The sequence below is a fragment of the Nelumbo nucifera genome, chromosome 4 (assembly GCF_055504915.1).
Source record: "Nelumbo nucifera cultivar China Antique chromosome 4, China Antique-T2T, whole genome shotgun sequence".
Taxonomy (NCBI): Eukaryota; Viridiplantae; Streptophyta; class Magnoliopsida; order Proteales; family Nelumbonaceae; genus Nelumbo; species Nelumbo nucifera.
In genome coordinates this window covers 78,707,157-78,726,065 of record NC_142652.1, presented here as the reverse complement: position 1 = coordinate 78,726,065, position 18,909 = coordinate 78,707,157, and the positions used below count along the sequence as shown (strand labels likewise).

Here is an 18,909-nt window from a genome sequence, read left to right as displayed (position 1 = left end):
GATAGTTGTGTCTCACCTCCTTCCGTTACCTCGATCATCAATCTCGCATAGTAGAGCATATATTTTCCGTCCCGAGCTGCTTTCCCCTCCGGCGGTGATTCCTCCCGATATCACGTAGATGACGCCGGCTACAGGGCCTCGGGGCAGGGGTTGCCGAGCTTCGTCCGCTCTTTGTTCCTCTTGGGCTGACTTCTCCTTTCTGTCTATGAAGCCACTAAGATAACCACGCCTAATCAGATCTTCGATATGGTTGCACAGGTCGAAATAGTTCTCCTTATCATGGTCGTGGTCCTTGTGGAACTCGTAATATTTGTCTCAGTTCCTCTTGTTACTTTGCGTCTTCATCTTCTCGGGCTACCTGATGTAGTTGCGGTCATAGATTTGCATCATAATTTCAGACCGCGGAATATTAAGTGAAGTGAAATTCCGATAGGTCAGCGGAGGGGTGTGAGGTCTGTGGTCGGTCCAGTGATCCTGTCTCTTGTGGTCTTTGTCCGACCTCTTGGATTTCCGCTCGTCGATCTCTCTCCTTTTTCTGTCAGGCTTCTCATCTTCGTCTCTGAGCTGCGTTTGGGCCTCTTCAGCGTTGATATACTTCTGCGTCTGGCTCATTAGCATGACCAACGTTTGAGGAGGATTCTTGGAGATGGAGAAGTTGAATGAGGAAGGACGGAGTACGTGTTGTATGGCCGTCACCACAACTGATTGATTTAAGTCCCTGACTTGGAGTGCTTCTTTGTTGAACCTCGCCAGGTAATCTCTAAGGGACTTCGCCTTCCTCTATCGAACCTGCATAAGGCTAGCTGAAGTTTTCCAATGCTTTTGACTAGCTTTGAACTGTGCTAGGAACTGGGTCTCCATTTGGGCCCATGATGCTATAGACCCCGGCGGCAGGGAGGAGTACCATGCCAAGGCTGGGCCCTACAGCGTGGTTATAAGGGCTTTGCACATCAGTCCCTCTGACGCACCATGTAGCATCATCTGGGCTTTGAGCGCCGCGACATGGTCGAAAGGGTTGGAGTTCCCGTCGTACTTGTCGAATTGGGGGCTCGCCATCCGATAGGGGGTATCTCGTCCACGATGTCCTGGACGAAGGGTGGCTCCTTGGTGATATGCGCGGTGGCCTGCACAGGTTGGTCTACGACGGGAATTGCGCTCTAACTTTTCCAGACGTTGTTGAAGCTCTTTAATTTTGGCATCTCTGTTGTCCGAGGCTGTAGTGTGTATGGCCTCCCTCTTGGGTCGTGTGGGGTGATCCTTGACCGAACTTGACTCGGCAACAGAGACTACGAAGGGCGGCGTCCTTTTGCCGAGCCTTTCTCTTTGGTGGGGATGCAAGCTGACTGGTGTGTATGGCTATGGTAGTCCCGTCCACAGGAACGGGTAGTGGCGGTAGGCTTTCGGGTCGTGTCCTACCTCATACACTCAGACCGCTCTCCCCTTACGTTTGACCAGCGCGCTTTGGGGTCTTCAGTCTGAGGATCGTCCTTCGTGCGCGTCAGGGCGTGAAGGGGGACAACCCGGTTGGGTGGCACAACAAACCCTAGTGTCTTCTTGAATTCGAAGATCTTATCAACCTTTTCTTGCGTGGCTCAGAATTACGCTGGATCTACTGCGACTGAAGGTTGCGGGACTTCTTGGTGCGGGGATTCATGGTGTCAGTTCTCCCGAGACGGGGAATGGCCAACTGATCGTTCAGATTGGTTTTTAGGCATCTTAATCGCTTTCTTGATTGCACGGTGAGGAATGAAAGATTTTCGGGAAAGGCTTTTTGTGCATTCCCACAGACGGCGCCAATCTGATGTCGCTCAATCCGAGGTAGTGCACAAACTGATGATGGCAATCAGATAGTCCTTGTTGGCAGGTCGGGGCCGAGCTTCAAGGATGAGGCCGCGCTTCAAGACCTGCGATCAAGGAAGAAGTCAGAGGCCCGAGGAATTATCCCTGGGTAAGTACTCTGATTCTCAAGTCAGTAGGAAGTGGTGGATGGCCGGGCTGAGCTATAGGGATGTTGGTCCGGGCTAATTAGTAGTATGGGTGTTAGAAGTTGGGAGAGTCCCTTACCTCGAGCATGGAGTACCTTTTTATAGCTAGAGGGTCCATATCCTGATCAGAGTAGGTTTCCAGGGAAATCGGGGCAGAGTTCCCCACCGAGGTTACAAGGGGTAGAGTCCTACTCCTCGGCGGAGTTGTCTTCCCATCCCTATCTGCTAGGCGGGCTTATCCGTGAAGGGCGTAGCTGACGTGGTCGATGGGATCATGGTAATGCCGTAGCTCGGTCGGACTGTGCCAACGAGGCCGAGCTATAACAGATGGCCACGGGCCTCTGGGCTAGCTCAACCATGTCCCCAACAGTTGGAGTGCAATTTTATTTGTATTAATACAAATGAATAGAATGCAAATTCTTGTTTAATTTTGTTTTGGGTTTGAAACAAAATAAATCAGAATATATATACAAATCATTTATATTACCATTGTTTTGCATCAACTAAAAACATCCTAAGGGATGATATAAGAGATGAGGCTTGAGGAGGCAATTTTCTGACTGTAACAACATTCTTAACGGGATTTCGGATCTTTCTGCCAACAAAACACGTTCCAACCCTCTACCAATTTCATCTAACACTTAATATCTCACCATGATCACTAAAATTGAGTGGAAAATGTTTAAGGGCATGGGCCCATGATTGTTTATTCCAAAATTACCCATAACACTTCTTCACATAGAAAATAAATATGACCAAATAAATTGGTTACTTGTGTCATACTAGGGCAAAAATGACATTTTCATTTTCTTTTGATTAAATCTATTCAAAATGAATGCTAGGTGTAACTGTCATTTTTCACTGTCATATAATGGAAGGTCGATTAAGTAAATCGATTGTAAATTATAGAGTAAGTTTTAATAAATCTATAAAACTATAGGGTGTATTTAGTTAAATAAACCATTAAAATAAGTCTCAGAAGTTGAATACTACATTTTTACATTTGCATAGGTCATATTTCAAAACTAACAAGTTTCCAAATGCTACCTAAAATAGAGCCTAGAGGCATAAACGAGGTTCCAAAATTTCTGGTAATTTTAAGGAAATTATATGAGACGGAAAACGTATAATACGAGAAGAACTTTGATCAATCAATCAAATCTCTCTGTTAATTTTGATGAATACCACTAATTGGTTACCACTTTTATGATATGGAGTGATTAGTTACGAGTGTTTTGAAAACTTAACTACACAAACATGGAAAAGCTGGATCCTGGATGGATGGTGGATTAATGAGTCAAAAAATTTGGTTGGGTTGAACCCGGCAGTTAGCCCCATGGTTTTCAAAACCGGAATGGACCGAAAAAACCGGGAACCGGTCACTTGACTTGATTGGTTCTGTTTTCTCCCAAAACCATTTTTTTCCCTAAAATCATTGATTTTGATCAGCAAACTGCTGAATTGGCCGATTAACCATTCAAACGGTTTTGATCGTTTTCTAATTTTTTTATTTTTTGTCAAAACGGGTCAAATGGTCGGACCGTTCGAACCAGTAACTAGACCCTAACCGGTTCGTTTTACCATGGTTAGCCCAATGAAATGGTTAAAATCATGAAAAAAACTGAGAATCAATAAGTTGTTCAATTCATTGATTCAATTGTCGGAGTCAACTACTATTTCAAACACTTTTGATCTTGACTGATATTTGTTCGTGTTTGATTGCAATGTGAATTTATTTGCACAGATGCAAAATCATGGTGGTGCAAATGGTTTGTGCAAATCATGATTTATTTTTATTTTAAAATTTACCTTATTTTGTTTGATTGCAATACAAATTAAGTAAAATAAGACATGGAGGAGAATAAAATAAAATCCAAAACAAAATTAAATCAGAATTTGTATTCTTTTCATTTGCACTCTCATGCATTTATACTAATACAAATAAAATTGCACTGCAACCAAACACCGCCTAATGAATGTTTTGGTGGTTCAACAGGGCAGTTAGCCATTCAATTCGCTGATTTAACCGCCTGGTCATTTAAATGTTATTGTTCATGGGCTGATATTTGTACACTGCACAATCTTTTTTTTTCCCCAATTGAGGGTAGGAACCACTTCAGTTTCTGGGCGGAGGAAGCAACGTCAATGAGGGTAGGAACTAAAGAAGATGATTGAGATGGCTTCTCCGATGATTTGTCACAATTTCCTGTCACTACTGCAACTTTCTGAAAAAGGGGGGAGAGAGAGAATTTGTTGGAATTGTATTCTCTCTTTCTCTCTCTCCCCCCTTTTTTTCTGTTTCATTGTAAAATTTTGAAAGAAAATAATGGGTAAAATAGTCTTTTGTTATGGTTTTCAAAATTGGACCGGATCAGACAGTCGGACCTGAAAAATCGGTAACCGTTCAGCTCCCCTGGTTCGGTTTGATTGTAAACTGCTATTCCTAAATAACTGTTGAAAAGGTAAAAAAATCGCTAACTTGGGTGATCGAACCGCTAAACCGTTTGACTCATGCAGCGGTTTGCGGGTTGCAAAATTTATTTTCGTTGGATTAAAAAAACAAAAAAAAAGACATACATGTTCCCCAATTTCAGACTTACGAGTTAGGGTTAGAACGGAAGTTCATTTTCATTCTAACCCTTGTAGCCTTCCTTCCTCTTAGACCTCATACCTCGATGAGGCGACCAATGACCTATGACAACCACAACCAATGGTGAATCATGACGATTGGCGACTATGGCAGATTTCCTTCCTCACAAAAGGGCTTCATCTACGACGACCGGTGACTACAACCTTCTTTCCTCACAAAAGGGCTTCATCTACGGTGGATTTCTTTTTGTAATCAGTAGCAACAAGGAGCAGCGGCGGCGGCTGACGATTTTGCAGTGGCGACGGGCGGTGAGCTTTGAATTTTTTGCTTAATTTTTATTGGAAAACTCAATATGATAAAAATTTAATTTATATATTTTACTATATGCATAATAAAATATAGTGTTGGCTGATAAAAATTTAAATTGATCATATCATGTTTTATTTTTCTGTTTTTTGTGTATTTTATTTTTATATTTTCTATGTGTTTAGTACTATATTCTTTTTGTATTTATATAGTTTTATTTTATGTATTTTATTTAATTTTTTTATTATTTATAAATATATTTTTTATTTTTAATTTATTTATGGCATCACTGGTCTAACCGTTTGACTCGGATGGCTGAACCACTTAACCGGAAACCGATCCCCTAGTCAGTTATGTTTCTGGGTTGTTTTTAATAGCCGTGCTTTTTGTCATTCCTTTAACGGTGTCAATGGGACGAAAAAACTTAGGGGATACTCTAGGACAATAGTTAAACAATAAGGGTATAGTTTGTCAATTAGCTAAACAGTAGGGATAATTTAAAAAATTGCCCAAAAAAAATAAAGAATTAAATATTTCCATAACCAGTAAAAATGAGTTCACATCTACACCCCACAATGCCCCATAGTACATCCTCTCCTGTGATGTCTAATCATCTTCCGTACTTGTCATCGGGAGATATTCCCAATACAAGGCCGAGATGTGCTGTGGGGCATCGTGGGGCACTGATGTGAACTCGGTGAAAATAAGAAAAAAAAAGCGGGGCAAAATCAACAAAATCGTGGAGATGCGGGGTATCGATCCCCGTACCTCTCGCATGCTAAGCGAGCGCTCTACCATCTGAGCTACATCCCCCTACTGACCCTATATTGGGAACATCTCCTATGTCTAATTATCTTCCATACTTGTTTTTGGGAGATATTCCCAATACAAGGCCGAGATGTGCTGTGGGGCATCGTTGGGCGCTGATGAAAATAAGAAAAGAAAAACGGGGGCAAAATCGTGGAGATGCGGGGTATCGATCCCCGCACCTCTCACATGCTAAGCGAGCGCTCTACCATCTGAGCTACATCCCCTTACGGTATAAAATTTTGTACAAATTATATATATAATATACATTGAATTTCCCTCGTTGGTCATATGATTACTTAAACGGTTGAAAGATGCGGAGAACAAGACAACTTAAATACAAATATTTTTATATTCTCTTTTATAAAAAATGTGAAATAAATAAAGAAAAGGTTATCTACTAAAACTACTTTATAATTTCATGGATTTACTAAAACCGATCTTATAGTTTGTGTTTTACTTAAATACCCCTATAGTTTGCAATCAATTTAACCTTAATGTCTATTTGAATAAATTTAATAAAAATAAAAATACCATTTTTGCCCCTAATAGCTAGATATGACCAACCACTCTATATGGCTCTATTTGCTCTATTTTGTTTTTTTTTGTATGAATAAGTGCTAGGAGTAATTTTGGAATAAACAGTCATGGGTCCTTTCCCTTAAACATTTTCCACTCAGTTTAGGTGATCTTATTACAATATTTAGATGGCAAAACAAATTCTTCTTAATGAAAGGTAGATTAAAGTAAATAGGGTGCGACAATAGGGGGTTTTAGTAAAATAAAAACTATAATGTAAATTTAAATAAATTCATAAAAGTATAGGGGTGGTTTAATAAATGACACATAAAGAAACAACCTTTGTAGATATTCCTTGTATGTGGCAATGCCTCCCATGACCCACGTTGGAGAGATGGGATTATACTCCTCATACCTTCTTGTGCCCCGACCTTCGTTCCATAAGAATAAGAAGAAGAAGAAGAAGAATTGACTTGAACTGGTGAATTCTATATTAAGCGTTTTGTTTTCGTTGAGTTAGGTTACTGATTCATGAAAAGGTGCTGCCTCTAATTCCATCAAAACATCCTTTTATATCTGCACTCCCATAAAGTGCACCCCACATCTCAGCATTCAGTGGGAATACTTTCCGTATTTATCACTAGAAGATATTTCAAATACACGATTGGGATGTGCTGTAAGGTGGCGCCAATATATGTCGGGAGAGCGAGTGAGACTCGTTAATCCATATTTCAGAGGGGCTCTCCATCCCATGTGCAACCGATTTGATGATGATATTTGATATGTAGCACATGTTATTGTTAGTGCTTCTCGAGCATTCCAGGAAAAGGTCGGTGGGGGACTATTACCATTAATGACTTAACCGGCTCTTTGTCTTCTGCTTTGATGTGGACCATCATATATAAATTGCTAGTGGTTTAACGTTTCTTTCATACTAAAGCTTGAATATTCGGAATCAATCCATCCATACATTTAACATCAAAACAAACTTAAAAGATGCGCTTGTTCCTGGAATAGGCGTCTGGAATCATAATGTGATATGATTCTAACCGTTTAGTTGGGTAGAATGAGATTTGGATTGATATTAATGGTGGAATAACATTTTTTCATTTGAGGGAATAATCTTTATTTAAGAATTTCAATCGACTAAGAAAAAGGCCAAAAAGGACAAGCGATTTAAAAATCTCTAAACCCTATTTCTCTTAATATCAACTCTCAATTCCGACTCTTCTCTAAACCAAACAGAAGGGACAATAAATAATTCTAAATTTGATTTAAGTATGGTTTTCAAAAGCGGGCTGGATCGGATGGTCGGATAGGGAAAACTGGGAACTGGTCAAGCGATCGGTTCTGTTTTTTCTTAAAACTGGATTTTGGCCAAAGAACATTGATTTGGTCAATAAACCCCTAACTCGGGTAGTTGAATCGTTCGAACTGTTCAATGGTTTTGACCATTTTTTTATTTTTTTATTTTTTTGTTAAAATGAGCCGATCGTTCGATTTGAACGATCGAACCACTCGATACAGAAACCAAACCCCTGGCCAGTTTATTGTCTGGATCAATTTTAAAAACCTTGGATTTAAGGGATTTCAATTTTGATCCGGATTGTACACCAAACAGATCTTTAGGTGGTTAATTTATTGCATGTAACCACAGATCTGGTTGTCATGTACTCCTCCAAAGCATTGTTGGATTTGAACTGGACCCGACTCGGAATTGTCAATAATTCTTCAGATCTGGAATCAACATACAAAAACAATTTATAAGATGTCTGATTTTCTTGAAAATGTTGACTTCGGTCAAACATATCTCCCATACATTTGTTAACATCTTTTATAACATATGATTTTTATTCTTTTAAGCTTATTTTTAATAAAATTATTTTAAAAATTTGGAAACATATGTTATAATTTAGATTTTTTTTCTTTTTCTTTTTTTTTGCATTTTTATGTGAGCAAGCTGAATGGTCAAACAATGACCAAAATGGTTTTATATCTGGTTCATGTCTAACAACGTTGATAGCAGTTTAACTTGGACCACACCGGGTTGGTTTGTCGTCAAACCAACTTGAGGAAAGGGCGTACCTCAACCGTGGTTCAAAGTATTGATACGATACGCCCCGTATCGGGTGTATCGTATCGTATCTTTTGAAAACGATATGGTCTGAAACGCCTGTTTCCAGGTGTTTCAGACCCCCAATTTTTTTAATAATAAAAAGCATGTTAAAAGCTTTTCAAAAAAAAAACAAAATTTGAAAAAAAAACTAAAAAAAATAAAGTTTCGACTGTTTCTAAGTGCCAATACAATACGACCAAAACTCGTATCGTATCGATACTTTGAACCTTGACCTCAACCCCTAACCCAACCAATATGAGCCTTAATTTGATGAGCCCGATCCTATCCCAACTTAACATTAGAACTAGTGGTGATACGTGCGGTGCATGGGATGCTATTTAAAAATATAATTTTAAGGTGAAAAATGAAGTAACAATGATTCATTGAAGTTGTTATATATTTATAGAATTTTTATATATAAAATAGTAGACAAAAATAATTTTGAGCTTGAAACTTAATCCTTTTGATATGACTTATTTATTATGAGAAGTACATGTACATAAACAAACTACTTAGCATGAGAACCAATTGAAGGTGGCTCAGTTGATAGGTTATTTAGCTAGTTGTAGTGGAGACCTGGGTTGGGGTTAAGGGTTTGGGGGATGGGCTATCTCCCATTTCGTAGCCCTATAAAACCAAAAGTTGTGCTTAATATGAGATCAATAACCACTTTAAAAAACAATTTCAAAATTGAACTGATGAAGATAACCAAAGGCTCATGTTAAGTGCTTTCTTACTATATTTTATTATTGAACTCAAGGTTTTTAAAATTGAATCGGACAAGGAACCATTCTGGGGTTCGGTTCCCGGGTCGAATGGTCTAATCGTTCGGACCAAATGGACGGCCCGCTTTAACAAAAAATTAAAAAACAAAAAATGATCAAAACCCAATGTCTGGTTCGACGATTCGACTGCCCGGGTCAGAGGTTTGCTGACCAAATCAACGGTTTTTAACCAAAATGTGGTTTTGGGGTGAAACGGAATTGGTTAGGTAACTGCTTCTTAGTTTTTTCTGGTCCAACTATTCCATCCGGTCCGGTTTTGAAAACACTAGTTGAACTAAAACAATCCTTGAAACAAACCTGCACTAAATTAAATTAATAAAAACAAAGAGAAAAACCTGATAACCTATGAGAAGGAGAAATGATTTCTTTAGACTTTTGAATAAGAATAAGATTGATTCACCCCATGCAATAGTGGGCAAATTTGGGTTTTTTTTGACAATAATTTGGGTCTACACTAGGGTTCATATTTAGATTGGCCCTTAACCTAACTAAATCTATCTAATTTACACCCTTATTTTATTAGAGAAAACCAACGAATTAAAAGATATTTAAAAGTAAAATAGGGATTTAATGGGGAGGGGAGATGTTATAAACAAGGATTAAAATATATATACAATACACCTTATATCAAATTTATCGTATCCGTATTAGGTACCCAAGTATGCTTGCATACACTGGTACAAAGAAAAAAAAAACTAAAACTAATACTTTAAAATGATGAATGGCCCCTCTTATACCTATAAAATAAAAAAGTGGAAAAACAAAAAAATATAGTATATCAACAATATCAAATCAGTCAATATGGACCAATACCCACTTGAGGATATTAAATGTATCGATATTTTAATCTTTGATTATTAGGGCCATTACTATAGTTGGTGGCCGAAGGATTGGATAGCAATTACTTGCATTCATTCAAAACGGTTTAGATTCATCATGGGCGTCCTTTGCATTCATTTAATCTTCTCTTTGCATGGATTCCATCCCACAACAAAGCCCACCTTCATTGAATTATCAATCACATACTTTGTAGTTGGTGGATGAACTTTATTTTCAATTCAACTTGTTCCCATCACTCTTTTTTAGCTATTTAGATTGCATTTGGTTGCATGAATATTTGTCCCATGTATGAGGCATGTGATTGTTCAGTTCACTATGGACGATTCCCGTAAAAAATTTATCATGAATAGGGACTATCGATTCCCCAATATATTGTCTATAGGTAAAACTCATAGATGGGGACCACTCACCCCACCCCATGATGGGACTATTGTCTAATTCATCATAGTTATTTTTTAGTTTATTTTTATTTTTTATTTTATTTTAAAAATATTTTTAATACTTGAAGGTAATATTATGATAATTTTTTTTAACATTGAACCATTTTCATTATTTTTCTTAATAAAAGGTATTTGAAGATAAAAAGTAATTGCTTTTAAATTAATTTTATTACCTTTTTGTTAATAAAAATGATTTTCTACTATTAGATAAATTCATAATCTATACATTTTATCCTCTAATATTTGACATATTCAATAATTACATATTGGTGTTTTATTTTATTCATTATTATTTGTATTATTTTTTCAATTTATTTTGAACTTAAAATATAAAAAAAAATTATTCATAATCAATTATATAGATTTTCTCACAAGTTGTAAATCAACAGGTGTGGTGTGGAATGGTCATGCATGAACTCGGATTCAACCCTCACAAGACCATACTCACACCCACTTGCAGTTGTGCATTGGGAATATCTTTCCATGAATAAAAAATACAAGTGCAGAGATATTCCCAATACATGGTTGCAAGTGGCTATGAGTATGGTGTAAATACATCTTATGAGGATTGAATTCGATCTAATTTTGTAGAACACCCCTTTAGGTGTGAACAATTTAAGTCAATGACTGTGATGTGGATTGATCCTTGTCATAATGGTGTGGTATAGACTAATCCACATCCATCAATTTCTCGAAACCGGATTCAGTTAGTGCAAGGCCCGTTTGAACATCCTTTATAGCCTTGCATTGGGAATATCTCCCCATGAAATAAAGCATATAAATACAGAGGATGTTTCCAATGTAAGGCTATAAAGGCTGTTTGAACACACAGGCATTGCAACGATTGAATTCAATAACCAATTTCTCATCCACATTACAAAATGCCCCCTCAATATTACTAATCATCTAAGCCTTGTGCCAATATCAAATCTCTCAGCAACAATAAAAGAAAAAAACTATATAAAGTCGACATGAATCTTGTTTTACCATTAGGTTACGATCAGTATTAATTTTATATGGATTGTTGTATGGATTTTTGAAGGGGGCATCAAGGATTGAACATGGCCTTTCGATCTAAATCCTAACATTTGGGTGGATTAATAACTCACACGTTGTCATAATTTAAACCTTATTCTTTAACCATAGTTTTCTAACTAACTCTATATAGTCCATGGCCCCCTTTTTTCATCTTTATATTGTATTTGATTTAATGAAATTAGTGTAAGAGTATATATTAATGATATATGATACATAGTATTCAAATTTATATTTTATGTCATGTATCAAAACAAACGATAAATATCTTTTATAAAATATAGATTTCATGATTTACATGAATAAAAAAACATAATTTATCAAAAATATCTAACCATAGGTTAGGGCTCAATTTTACTCAAGCTAAGTGTAGGGACCATTTTTTTTTTTTTTCTGGTTAGAAAGGAGAATTCATCAAATATAAATGGAAAAACAACAAATAGAAACTACAACTAAACAAGGAAAACATAAAAGAATAGCTAATAGACAGAAGCTCATGATCTAAAGCAGGGACCCAATATAATTCTACTCGATTGGGACCTGAATGGAATCCACTCCCAAATCATTTGAAGCGGAATCTTTTACCCAGACTCTTGGTATGGGCTCCACCAAGACGAATATTCCAATCTAACGGTTTTTCTGGGGTGATTAATATCTCATCAAAAAGTCTACGTAATCCATCACGATCATAGTCTTTCCAGCATAAAAGGGCAACGGATCTTTTTTTTTTTTTTTCAAGTAAAGAAAATTATAGGTTGAAGGGAAGGGAAGGGAAGAAGCATCCAGCGAAAACGTGTCATGTGAGAGAGACGACAATGGTGGTGACTTGGCAGACATATCTACCGAAAGAAGGGAACATGGAGCCTGAACACGGGAAGCTTTACCGACACGTCACCCTTCGGTTTTTAGTTGATCGACAATCATCTAACGTGGCACTACCTCCATATCTGCACAAACTTTTAAGTGTTTTGGGTCCCACACTTACACCGCTTTGACACGGAAAATAGCTGCACAGCATTCTCATTGACATTTTCATAATTTCATGTCTGAGCAAAAGGAAAGACTCTCTGCGTGTGTGTGTGAGAGAGATCTTTTTCTAACTTTACTTTTTAGAAGAAAATTTCAGGGGAAGATCTTAGTTACTTCTCCATAAAAAATTACGAATTTGAATTTTCTTTCAATTGATTTCTATTTTTTTATTGGCCGGGAGTGATGTTAATTCTGGGTTTTGGGTGGCCGATCTGGATTTATTTATAGCTGTTGCAGATTCACGGGGTGAAGGTTGGTTAACAGTTTGGTTGCAAACGCAGACTGAACTTTCTGTGTTTTTTCCCCCTGCTGTTTAATGCTGGTGTCTCTCCCACTGAGATTGTGGCGCGTGCACTCCGGAGAGCACTGTTTGTTCTTGATTCTTCTTATAATTTTCTCAGGATCTCGTTTCTTTTTTCTGTTATACACGTACTGGTACAACAAAGAAATACGGGGATCAATAGAGTGAGGGACGGGCATGGATGGTCTAGGTTTTAAGGCAGGGATTCATGTCTTCTCGACTCCGATTTCCGCCGGTGGAGGTATCGACGGCCGTGCGCACCTAGGCCATGTGAGTGCCCTTGGACGTTCTGGGGGCGGTTCGTCCACCAACACCAATGCCATTTCTGTGGACAACTCCCCCGCCACCACCTCTGCGCCTCAGAAGACGTCTTCGTCCAGATTCTCCTTCACGTACCCCCTCAGATTTATGTGGCCTGGTGGAGGGAAGGCAAATCAATCGATTTCCCTCTACGACGACATTGTTGTCCTTGGGGACGGAACGGAAGGCGGCGGACAAGGAGACTCAATCCCCGTCGAAGTGCCAGAAATTGAGCCGGTTCGGTCTAGGGAGAGGCGGGGGAACTGGGTTTTGAAAATTCTTCATGTAAGGTCTCTTTGGTCTGAACAGGGGAAAAGGGTTGTCGGTGAAATGGAGCCAGAGGAGCAGAAAGAGAACGATCTGGTAAACTGTTCGGGCAGAGAATGTTCTTGCTGTCGAGCCTGTGATGACGAGGAATCTGGATCTCGTGAAGAGGATGCCCAATTCGATAGGGATTCATTCTCAAGGTTACTCCGGCGAGTGTCGTTGGCAGAAGCAAAGCTGTATGCTCAAATGTCGTATTTGGGGAACTTGGCCTACTCGATACCCAAAATTAAGGTACCCCTTTTGATGCTTATTGTGTTAATTAGAGCTAATCAATGAAACTATTTGAAAACTTCCGTTTTTCAGAGAGAGAGATCTCTCGTCATATTGATACTTGACGTGCCCGTTTTCGAACTTGCGGTTTCTCTGCAAGAAAATTTTCTTGCAGGGGCACACTTCATCCCCCTCATCTTTACTTATGAATGTGTATTTGCTAGTCTATTGATTTATGGAGTGCGTTACAACCTGCAAATTTGGCTTAATGCGCGGAAACTTGCGTACTTGTATTTATCTGTATGAGAAAATGTCACTTGGCAAGGTTAACGAAGATACTTCTATTCGTTGAACTAATCATGGCGCCCATTTAGTTTATTCTATTTTTGTTTTGATAGTAAATTAAACAAGAACATTTTTAAGATGGGAGGAATTTTTTAATGTCTGTATACTATGGTCTTTGTTGCCAAAAAAATGAAAAAAAGAAAGTTGTCTGTATAGTGGGTTGAAGGGAAATAAAAAGGGAATCGTCGCAGTCTCTGGTTGATTAGATTCCATCTCTAAGAAAATTCCATCTTGGAATGTTTTGGCCTAATTGGGAGAGTATTGTTCTTAATTGCAGCATTCATGTACAAATTTTCATTTGCATAAGAAGTTTTTATTCAAGGAGGTCTTATGTGTCTTCTTTTTTTCCCAAAGCCAATTTATCCATTTGCTAGCTTTCAACCTTACCGTTGGAGAATTTGATGGTGGATGTAGGTTTTGTTTTTGTTTTGACATTTTCGTTCTATTTTCTCAGCCAGGAAATCTCCTGAAATATCATGGACTGCGTTTTGTTACTTCTTCGATAAAGAAGAAGGAACAGACAACCAACAGTGCAAAGGAGCAGAACTTATCAGAAGTTAAAGAAACAGAAAAGAAGCCAGAGGAAGCAAAAGAAGGTGAGGAGGAGAGGAAGGATCGACGCCAAATAAGTGCTTCTGCTGCATACCAGATTGCTGCCTCTGCCGCTTCCTACTTGCATTCTCAAACAAGGAGCATTATTCCTTTCAAATCTTCAAAGGCTGACACTGGGGAGGATTCATTGGATGGGCATAAGGAAACTGGTGATAATGTTAACATAATGAGCTCAGAAGTGGCTTCGCTTGTGGCAACTACCAACTCTGTGACAGCAGTTGTTGCAGCAAAGGAGGAAATGAAACAAGCTGTTGTGAAGGACCTGAACTCAGCACATTCATCACCTTGTGAGTGGTTCATATGCGATAATGATCAGAGTGGCACAAGATTCTTTGTCATTCAGGTAGATGACTTTTACTAAATTTTAGATTACCCACCATCAATCCCATCCTCTAAGCTAATTATGCCAAGAAAGTTGAAGACTGTTTATTGGCTAACTCAGGATACAGAACCCCTATATTTAATTCCCTTTAGAATCTCACATGGAATGAACCCTCAATTCACTCTGACTCACTCAAAAGTAGACATTAAGCATTTAAGGGATGAAACTAGAAAGTGTTTGTCCTATGGTCCTGACCAACCAACTGGTGGATGCAAAATATTTTCTTTGATAAACAGTATATATGATATTAAGCATTCAGAATTCCATGTTTGATCATTCTAGACAAGTGTTTGGGCACCTCTTTGACAGGCCACAGGTGCCCGAACAGCATTTTTCATATATAACTTCAATCATTTCATGCAGTACTCCCCGTATGAATGACCATTGGAATCAGAAAGCCATCAGTGGCCAGAGGGCAATGATGATTGTATCAAGTCTTTAGGCTATGATTTCTCCAATTAGACTAATTGTATTTCACAGGTGATTATAGCATTTATTAAGTGGTATAAGTCTCTCTTCAAGATTTTACCCCTGTATCTGAGATTTTTGATGTATTAAATTGTATTTTGTAATTTGTAACAAGGGCTTGATCATCTTAATGTGCAGGGTTCTGAGTCCTTGGCTTCTTGGCAAGCAAATTTACTCTTTGAGCCCGTTCAATTCGAGGTAAAAATTTGAATATACACTAGTTCAACTTATTTTATTTCCTAGCGTTAAGGTACTGATCCATCCAATTGACTTTGGTAGTTTATTGTGTTGTTTACTGGCATAGAGATTGATATAGCATTTGAAATAATCTTTTGATGCAACGTTTAGTCATATAAAGAAATGCTTTTTTACTTCCTTAATGGCCCAGGGATTAGATGTGCTTGTACATAGAGGTATCTATGAAGCTGCAAAAGGAATCTATGAACAGATGTTGCCTGAAGTCCGTGCACACCTGAAGTCTCGTGGTGACTCTGCAAAACTCCGTTTCACTGGGCACTCCCTTGGTGGAAGCCTGTCCCTGCTTGTAAATCTCATGTTGCTGATACGGAAAGAAGTGCCACCATCTTCTTTACTTCCTGTGGTAACATTTGGTTCCCCATATATCATGTGTGGAGGGGATCAATTGCTACACAAATTGGGTTTGCCACAAAGTCATGTTAAAGCAATCACAATGCATCGCGACATTGTACCCCGAGCCTTCTCTTGCAGTTACCCTGATCATGTGGCAGAGCTTCTCAAAGCTGTTAATGCTAACTTCCGTAATCATCCATGCCTCAACAACCAGGTATAATCTTTCCCCAATAACTCTAAATCTGAATTTGAACTGTTTGAAGAGTATGGAAAAGCAAATGTTAAGTCCACTTAACATACTGTGTGATGGTCCCTGAAGCACTGATGATTGCCATGGTTGAGAAATAAGAGCTCCACTGAACTTTCATACATTTGTGGCCAGGTTCTAGATAAACTACCTAGTGCCAGTCAAATGACTCAGGAGCCATTTGATAACAGTTGAAGTGGCTGAAGTGAACAGCGAATTGCTTTGTTTTTTATTAAGTTATTAATTAGGAGGTTCTGAGCTCCTTAATGGCTGAAACTGAAGTTGGGGTGATTACCATAAACTTGAATACTTTGTTATGTAATTATTCTATCCGCTAAAAAACAAAGCAACAAGTCAATCAGTTCAGCAACTTCAGTCTTTATCAAATTGCCTCTAAGCATAACTTGATGAATCTGATACGATTACCTAGTTGAATGAATTGAATGAAATCTTGGCCCAAGTGAGCCTCCTATTATTATCCTCTATTCAATTCATTCTGGTTGGAGTATGTGCAATCTCTAATATATTTGCCTTGTCTCTTGTTTGGGACAGAAATTGCTGTATGCTCCAATGGGGGAGCTTCTGATCTTACAGCCAGATGAGAATTTATCCCCACACCATCAGCTACTCCCTTCCGGCAGTGGTCTGTATCTTCTCAAGTGTCCTGGGTCGGGTTCTCTTGACGCAGAGAAGCAACTCCGAGCTGCACAGAGAGTCTTCTTCAATTCACCTCACCCACTTGAGATACTTAGTGACCGATCTGCTTATGGCTCTGATGGCACCGTTTACAGAGACCATGACATGAACTCCTACTTGAGGTCTGTGCGGGGTGTGCTCCGTCAGGAGCACAAACGCATAAGGAAGGCTAAGAGGGAGCGTCGCCGCCACCGAATGTGGTGGCCTCTCGTGGCCCCACATGGTGTCCATGCTGATACAGTTGTCAGCAGGGATGTGGTATCCAACAACATGGGTCAGCAGCAGGTTAGCTTCTCTGGTGTCTTGCGTACAGGTAGAGACTCATTGAAGCGATTTAGTAGGCTTGTTGCATCGCAGCACATGCATTTTCTGGTTTTGTTCTTGCTCCCTGCACGGTTATTATTACTGGGTACATTTGCTGTCGTCAATTTGGGTTGAAGTTGCTCTGTGATCCTGAGAATTGTTATGATGGGGGGAATTGTAAAGGTGGAAGCACCAGAGGCTGCTATGATGTCGATGATTCTTTATTGATTTGTTTTACAAATACTACCTCTTCTTTCCCCTGATAGGGGAAATACCAGAAGTGTCACGTAAAGAAAATGAAATCAAAAAGGATTTTACACCACACTACAATTTGCAAAAGGGAGTTCCTTTTAATTCCACCATTCTTTTCTGTCATGGTAAAAGGCTTAAGAACTTTTCCTCGCTCTCTCTCTCTCTCTCTCTCTGTCTTATTTTCTTTTTCCAAAAACCAAACACAGCCTTAATGTTTTCACAAAGAGAGGGTAAATGAAGTTCATAAGTTGGATGGATGAAAATTGAGTGAAAATCCTCGCCAACAATCCTTTCCCTTGTAAATATGTTATTTTAGAAAGTAGCAACCATGGCAATAAAATCATGGTAATACTCTTTTTAAGGTGAAAACTGAAAACTAATAAAGTAGAGAAGGTGACAGTTAGCCTCCTCTAGCTGGTCCTAACAAAGACATGGGATCGAGTTCTGCTTTCACCCAGGTTGGGAGGTTTTTGGGAGGGTTACCTTTACTATGTGGCCCATTAAAAAAAAAGAAAAGAAAAAGAAAAAACACATAATATAATTAACAAAATTAATGAATTTAGGTTGCATTTAGATAAGCTTTAGCTTAGCTTTTGTGTCTTTTAGAGATGTTTTACTTTTACTGGGTATTTTTGGAGTTTGGTAAATACTACTTTCAAAATAAGCTTTTGAAAGTAAAAGCATAAATAAACATATGGTTGCTGCAGATTCCTTTATTACATATGATATGAAAAATGATAATGGGAAGAGGTTCATGTTTGTGTTTTCTGAATTTTGCTGTAAAGCAAAAATGACCAGAAGTGTTTTTACTTTCAATATTATTTCTTGATTTACAAAGCACATGTTACCAAACACCAAAACAATTTTTCTTTTTGCCATCCAAAGCATGAAAATACTTGAAAAATTTTTATCCGAACACCACCTTAATTAATTGAAGTGTTAATTAAAAGTGATACATTTCTTATTTCTTTCAACCGTAGTCAAGTCCACAGTGGAATAATTGCATTTCCCATGACATCCACACGCACAAAACAATTATTAGTTTATTGCATGGAAGCATCCAGAGAAAGAAGAAGTGATTGAAATCTTGACCATGCGAAGCGAAACATTTTAACAAAAAAACAAAAGGGCTGAAAATGAGATTTATCTGTACAGAGGTGATGATGCAAAATCTGAAGGTTTTTTATAAACATATGCTGAAATACTAGGATGGCGACTAGCAATTGTAGACGGATCACGGATGGGGATAGCTTTGGTGTCTGCCTACGACATTGACAATTAGAATGGTCGCTGTTTGCTTGCTTCTTACTTCTACTTTCACGTAACTATCTCAGTTTATAATCAATTAATCAATCAATCAATTTATAATCACATTCATCAAATAATTCATACCGTCTATTATCTATATTTCTATCGTACACGT

At 38.4% G+C, this 18,909-nt stretch overlaps 1 protein-coding gene and 2 non-coding genes across 3 annotated transcripts; 1 reads left to right on the top strand and 2 right to left on the bottom strand.

The window, feature by feature from the left end:
• Positions 1 to 5,621: 5,621 nt before the first annotated feature.
• Positions 5,622 to 5,694, bottom strand: TRNAA-AGC (transfer RNA alanine (anticodon AGC)). Its single transcript has one exon. It is a non-coding gene; the product is annotated as a tRNA-Ala (tRNA).
• A 148-nt stretch (positions 5,695 to 5,842) lies between these two features.
• Positions 5,843 to 5,915, bottom strand: TRNAA-AGC (transfer RNA alanine (anticodon AGC)). The gene has a single exon. It is a non-coding gene; the product is annotated as a tRNA-Ala (tRNA).
• A 6,530-nt stretch (positions 5,916 to 12,445) lies between these two features.
• LOC104605112 (phospholipase A1 PLIP2, chloroplastic) lies at positions 12,446 to 17,556 on the top strand. Its single transcript, XM_010269734.3, has 5 exons — positions 12,446 to 13,611; positions 14,390 to 14,890; positions 15,536 to 15,595; positions 15,786 to 16,202; positions 16,788 to 17,556. Exons 1-5 carry the CDS (start codon positions 12,931 to 12,933, stop codon positions 17,367 to 17,369), a joined length of 2,241 nt encoding a protein of 746 aa, XP_010268036.1. The 5' UTR covers positions 12,446 to 12,930; the 3' UTR covers positions 17,370 to 17,556.
• Positions 17,557 to 18,909: the final 1,353 nt, after the last annotated feature.

Coding starts and splice junctions, on each gene's coding strand:
- LOC104605112 (XM_010269734.3), top strand. CDS start 12,931: ATGGATGGTCTAGGTTTTAAGGCAGGGATTCATGTCTTCTCGACTCCG. Junction 13,612..14,389: donor ACTCGATACCCAAAATTAAG/GTACCCCTTTTG, acceptor CTATTTTCTCAG/CCAGGAAATCTCCTGAAATA. Junction 15,596..15,785: donor TTGAGCCCGTTCAATTCGAG/GTAAAAATTTGA, acceptor TTAATGGCCCAG/GGATTAGATGTGCTTGTACA.